Source organism: Aythya marila (genome assembly GCF_965140915.1).
Source record: "Aythya marila genome assembly, chromosome: 4".
Lineage (NCBI taxonomy): Eukaryota > Metazoa > Chordata > Aves > Anseriformes > Anatidae > Aythya > Aythya marila.
Window position 1 is genome coordinate 3,359,936 of NC_139045.1, and position 6,487 is coordinate 3,366,422.

Consider the following 6,487-nt stretch of genomic DNA (forward strand, 5'->3'; position numbering starts at 1 on the left):
TAAAACAAAAAGGCCTTAATATAATTTTTTCAAGGAAAATCACATGTTCTATTAAATCTTTGGAAGTCAACAACACTACGTGACAGCAGGTTGGCTGTATCTAGGTGTGTTACAAGCGTAGGATAAGGTCACTTGGCCCTGTTTCAAAACTAGCTGAAGTATTTTGTCTTGGAAGCAAGGGTGCTGTCATGTGAGAAACTGTCTCTGATGAGGAAAAAAAGTTTCTTTATCCCAAAAAAAGTTGACCCATAAGGTACATAGAGGAGTCAGTAGTTTATGTATGAACTCATACTAACATAGGAGGATTCTCAGTGATTGATTTATGGGGAAAAGTGGGCTGACCATGGGCCTACGTACAATTCCTAGATGCTGTTTAACTTCTCCAGAAGCCTCTGAGGCACTCTCGCACCTGCCATGGACCTGGCACCCTGATAAACTAAAAACATGAGCAGTAATCTGCTTTCTTCTTATTCAGCTCAGAAACAAAGTAGTGACGAGCTTCTTGTACTCAGTCTCTGGACCTAAACCAGACCTGAGCCAAACACCGCGAAGTGACACCCCCACAGCCTGGGGACACCGCAGGGACCAAACCCACACGGTAACCGCAGCAGCTCCAGCTTCGTGCCTGCCCGGAACCCCCCCAGCAACACCCCTCCGCGGGTTTTCGCCCTTCTGGCAGCGCACAAAGCACCCGAGGACCAGGAGGGTGCCCTGCAGACAGCCTCCGTGCCTCCTTGGCTCCCTCCTTGGCTCCCTCCTCGCTTCCCTGCCCGTGAGCCGCGAGGTGGCGCCGCCGCCCGCTGCCGTGAGCGCAGCGACAGAGGCAGGAGCAGAGGGTGAATAGCGCCTGCAAATTGCTGCCGCCGCCTCTGTTCCAGCTCCCTAAAATCTCAATCAACAATCCATTAGAACTCAACGGGAGTAAAACTAAATCCTCGTTTAAGTGTATTTATCCGATCTCCTTTCTCTCTTTCAAATGCTAAATCCATTTCAGCATATGCCCCTTCTTTCTCTCGCCTTTCTCTAAAGACTGGCAGCCTATACCACTCTTGTAAATATGAAAGATGCTAATCATATGACATATCACGTCTCAGTCGGAGCCTGGAATAAAGCCTTGAGATTTGGGATCATTGCCTCCAGACAACAGCTTCATCAGCCGGAAAGTTGTTTTTTTTCTCCTTTCCTTCAACTCTCAATCCCTTCTTTGTCTGGGGGAAAATGCAGCCAACTCGAGCCACCCTGGCCATATGGTTCACTCTGTGTTTTCTTAGTTGAATTCTGAATTGTTTGTGACTTGCGAAGGGTTTTTTTTTTTTTTTTGGGAAGGGCGTATAAAGACATAGAAGAGGCTGCCTGCGCTGGGGCGGCTTTGCAGGGCTGCTGCATGTTCTTCACGTGTTCATTTCACACACTTCTTCTGCAGCCACTTCACTGCTACTGCTCTGCCTCGGAGCCAGAAGATAAAGCTCCGCGCACGCTTTTTGACAGTAACACAACAAATTCCAGGGGTCTCCTTAGTTTTTTCCCTTCGGCAGACAAAAACGCCTTCTTAAACCTGATGGGTTTTGGTTTTCAGGGCTGCCTGTACTTGTCCCTAGCCTGGTGCAAACGTGCAGCGTGTGCACTGGCGTACGCGCTTGCTGGCGAGCCCCTGCTACGAGCACCTCAGATGAGAGAAGTGCCGAAGTATTTTGCAGCGAGGGAGAGAGAGCGTGGCTTTTCAGACCTGTATAAATCGGGAGCTGAATGAGTTCGGCGCGCTCGAGTTTGGATAGCCCCCCGTTTGATAGCAGCCTGCCAAATTTTCTTTCTCTCTTTCCTTACACAAACCCCCAAAAAAGGCCCTTTCACCAAATCATTAAATTCTACAGAGGTGGTCAAGCTAGTCCTGCTTTTCATGCGTTTGAGAAAGAAAAGGGTCCTTGAAGTTTAGAAGATGCCCAAGGAAAACTCATTGAATGACATCAAAAGAATGAGTTTCCATAGCTGTTGAAGCACGAGAGCTGTGTAGCTGCACAAAGGCGGGTTGGGGCAGTGGGACTGTCCCACTGCTCTATCCCAGCACAATTGGGTCACTGAAATAGGGAATTAATTACCATTGGAGAGTGGGCAGCCCATTCACCACTGGCTGAGTTTTATTAAACGCCAATATAAATAACAAAACAACTCTTGTGGCTGCACTATTCCTACACGCCAAAGGAAGGATTATGTTGGGGATTAACATCTTAAAGTCTATGAGACTTTCTGACTCAAGGCTCGGAGCTGGTAATCGTATTTGTCTCCTGGTTCAGCGATTAGTGCTCTCCCTCGCGCACCTTCGCCTGGATGGCCAATGTCCCTTTTTGCAGGCACTGGGTTTTTCACACAATCGGCTGTTCTTTTCCCCACATCTATAGAAAAGAATAAGAAAACTGAAGCGTGTTCACGCGATCCTCAAGCTTCTTCTCTTCTTCATGGGAAAGGAAGGCACCGGCGGCCTTTTTTCACAAGGGGGGGAGGCAAACCCTTTTGGGGGGTGGGCGGCGGGGCTGCGGGTTGCAAAATCGCTCCGCAGGCCTGCACCTGCCATGCAAATCCGCCGGGAACAATCGTCCCCGTCCCTGACGAGGGGCTTGGCCGCCCCGGGGGGGGCTGGGGCAGGATGCCGGGGCAGTGCTGCCCGAGGGGGTCCACCTTGTCCCTGAAGGGACCCCAAAGTCCAGACCCTGCAGGGCAGCCCCTGCCCCGTCCCTCCCCACACCGTTTTTTGGGTTCCTGGCCCCGGCGCCCTTTGGGGAGGGGACGTGCTTTGACCTTCCCATATTCCCCCCCATTCACCTGTGGCAGCGGGGCCTGGCGGGCCTTCAGCGCCCGCTCGCAACTTGTGGGGTCGAAGCGCGGACGGGCCACGTCCAGAGGTCTCTCGGCAACACAGACCCTAAACTTTTAGGGCTATCGGGTCGCCTGAGAGTTCAATCTGCTTAGGGCAAACAAAGCCTTTCTGAAGGTCTCCCCCTCTCCCGCACACAAGCTCAGCGGCCTTTATTTCTGGGCCGTGCGATAAGCTTAAATCATTGTGCTCCCGCTTCTTGATCATCGCCCGCTTTGGCCCTTTTGTTCCCCTAACGGAGGACGGAGGCTGCCGAAGGGGCTGAAGTTGAACAGTTTGACCCCCGCAGGACAGCGGGCACCCCGCCACCCCCTCGGCTCTCCCCCGAGCTGCTCGGCCCTCGCGGGACCACACAGGCGCCCGGGCCCCGCTGGCTGTCACCGGTCCCCACGGTCCATCCGGGCAGGGAGTGAGGAGGCTTCCCGTGGTGTTCGCAGCTTGCTTCTGGTTATTTTTATTAGTGATGCTGTTATACGATCAGCGTGCTTCGTTAAAACTCTTCTGCAGTGCATGTGGGTTGTGCCCACGGCGCTGCAGGCAAGCGCGACGCCCGTTTCCTCTGGGCGATGAAAAAAAAGGGAGAAAAAACCCAACCCAAACCCGACCCAAAACCCAAAACCTGCTAAAGAAAAACCCCAAACAACACCAACAACGAAAAGGCGACCCCCAAACCCGGCCCGGCCCCAGCGCACACGGCTGGCCTGGGGCCGTCGGAGCCCCCCCCCCCCTGCCCCCCGCCCCCCGCCCGGGGCTGCCGAAAGGCGCCGGGTCCCGCGCGCGCCCCGCGCCCCCCCCATTCATTAATAAATTAGCGGCACGCTCCAGCCGAGCGCGAGGCTCCGAGGGGGGGCACGGGGAAAGGGGGGGGAGAAAAAAGGGGGGGGGAGGCCGGGGGCCGGGGCTGAGGCCGGGGCCGGGCGTCGGGCGGGGCGGCGGGGGGCAGGTTTGATTGTTCCCCGCGGGGTATATAAGGGGTGTTAAGGAGGGTCGTGTGCCAGACACGCAGCCGACGGGCCCCGGGCCGCTCCCCCCGCCCCCCTCTCTCCCCGCCTTTCCCCCCCCTCCCCAAAAATCCTCCCTCCTCCTCCTCCTCCTTTCCCCCCCCCCCCCCGGAGGATGCTGGTGAAGGCGGAGAGCCCCGCGCCGCCGGCGGAGGACGAGCTGCTGCTGCTGGGGCTCGCCTCGCCCGCCCCCTCGCTGCCGTCCAGCGCCGGCGACGAGGAGGAGGAGGAGGAGGAGGACGAGGAGGAGGAGGAAGGGGAGGAGGAGGCGGCCTCCCCGGCCCGGCCCGGCTCGGCCCGGCCGTCGGGGCCGCGGCGCCGGGAGGGGAAGCGGCGGCCGGGGCGGTGCCGCACGGCGGAGGCTGCGCAGCGGCTGAAGCGGAGCCGGCGGCTGAAAGCCAACAACCGGGAGCGCAACCGCATGCACCACCTGAACGCGGCGCTGGACGCCCTGCGCGACGTGCTGCCCACCTTCCCGGAGGACGCCAAGCTCACCAAGATCGAGACGCTGCGCTTCGCCCACAACTACATCTGGGCGCTCACCGAGACGCTGCGCCTGGCCGGGGGGGCGGCGGCGGCGGCGGCGGCCAGGGCCGGCCCCGACGGCGGGCTGGAAGCCAGCCCCTCGCCGGCCTCCTCCTGCAGCCCGGCGCCCTCCGCCTCCCCCTACGCCTGCACTTTATCGCCCGCCAGCCCCGACGGCTCCGCGTCCGACGCCGAGCACTGGGCGCCCCCCCGGGGCCGCTTCGTGCCCCCCCCGCCGCCGCCGCCGCCGCCCCGCCGCTGCCTCTAGCCCCGCAGCCCAGATTTTCTCCCCCCCCCCCCCCCCTCCATCCCCGTCCCAAATTTCCTCTGCCCCCACCTCCGACGTTGCACTTTGTCCGCTCCCCCAGCTCCCGGGCCTTTTGTGTGTGTGTGTCCCCCCCCTCCCCGTCCAACCCTCCTTCCCTCCCGCTCCCCGTTTCGCCAGCTGTCTCTTGTGATTTACGAGGTTTGGGGTGGGGTGGGGGGTGGGGGGGCAAAGAGAGAGAGAGAAAAAAAAAAAAAAAAAGAAAAAGTTGAGTTGTTTTGTTAGGGGGCCAGGTTAGAAGTCATTGTATAATTTGTAGGCTTTGTGAGGGCTGAATGCAAGCGTGGAAATTTAGGCTGAACTCTCTATCAAAAGGGAAAAAAAAGAAAAAGAAAAAACAACGTCAAGGGAAAGGGGGGTGTGGATCGGGAGGGAGGACTCCTCATGCATTATTTATTTCGACCTTTAGGGGACGAGGAACTCCCCCCTTCTTTCAGGAGATTAAAAATAAATCAACAGACTGAAAACCTAAACAGACACGGAACATTACAGCGATCAGCCACACACGTGTTCACATTTATTTATTATAAAGAAAGATTTCATGGAAAATATGTATTTTTTTGTATAATTTACAGAGTTTATTCTAGTATGTATTTACAGCCGAAGAGCAAAGGGACTGTTCTCGTCATAAAATATAAATAAAATATCTAATTTTCATAACTTGGTTTGCTGCTTTTCTTTGGCTGGCATGCCACCTGTCAGGAGCTGGGGGGTTCCTCCAGCACAGGGGGGCTGGCAATTGCCCTGGGCTCTGCCAAAAATTGGGGTGGGCTGGGCAAGGAGCCCCCCGGGACCTAGCCGAGTTTGTGGGGTGCGATGGGGTGACCCAGGTGTGTGCCCCCCCGCAAGTGCTCCAGGGTTCATCAGAGCTCTCCCATACGTTTTCGTTTCTAAAATTCTGGTTTGCTTCTTCAAAAAGGATCTACTTTTACCTCCCGCTGCAGAAGATGTAACTGCCTAAAACCCTTCTTCAAACTGATGGCTCCTGAGTATCACCGAGAGGGACGTAGGACATAAACGCTACCCAGGAAAATAAAAATGAGTGAGCTTAAATAAAAACTGGTTTGGGCTGAAAGAGGAAGGCTCCGTTCCTTCATCTCTCTCATGTTCGGGTGAAACCCACGCCACGCGCAGGGCCAGGGGGAGCTCAGAGCACCTCCGGGGATGTCTCGTGTTGTCCCATGGAGATGTTGTCTCCTGCACAGGGCACTCAAAAAAGTGCTGAACAGGAGCAGCCAGTCTGCCCTCACCCTTCATCCTTCCAGTCCTTCCTTGCTCCATCACTGCCCTGCACTGGCTGGGCGTCCTCATCCTCCGTGCCTGTGCCACGAGCCCAAACCAGGGCGTTTTTAGCCCAGCGCCATTAGTCCATCGCTGGCAGGGCCGGGGGGTGTCTGGCGCACTCCGAGGCCCTTCAATCATCGTCCCGTGTGCCCAGCAGCGCTTTGTGACTTCTGGGTGCAAACACCTGGAAATCATTAAAAACCAGCGGAGGCGGCTGAATGTATTAATTAAATAAACCGCGCGGCACATGAATCTGCCCGGTGCCCCTGGATCCTGGGAGCGTGAAACCCGGCCCGGCGAGCGACGTCCCCGAAGGGGGCAAAAGGGAAAAAAAAAAAAAAAAAGAAAGAAAGAAAAAAAAAGGAACGTGTGAAAAGAGAATTAGTGAAATTAGGTTAGCCCAATAAAACGTGCGGGGGTTTGCCCCCCCTTCCCCGCAGCCTCGGGCGAGCGGTGCTATCGAGCCTGATCTATTGTTTCCCC

The 6,487-nt window shown here is 56.4% G+C and overlaps 1 protein-coding gene across 1 annotated transcript; it reads left to right on the forward strand.

Annotated features, from left to right (window-relative positions):
- Positions 1–3,985: 3,985 nt before the first annotated feature.
- Positions 3,986–4,663, forward strand: NEUROG2 (neurogenin 2; the record flags this gene model as incomplete). The annotated part of the gene is made up of 1 exon (XM_082759034.1): positions 3,986–4,663. The coding sequence occupies one exon, from the start codon at positions 3,986–3,988 to the stop codon at positions 4,661–4,663; it is 678 nt and encodes a 225-aa protein (XP_082615160.1).
- Between the last annotated feature and the right edge of the window lie 1,824 nt (positions 4,664–6,487).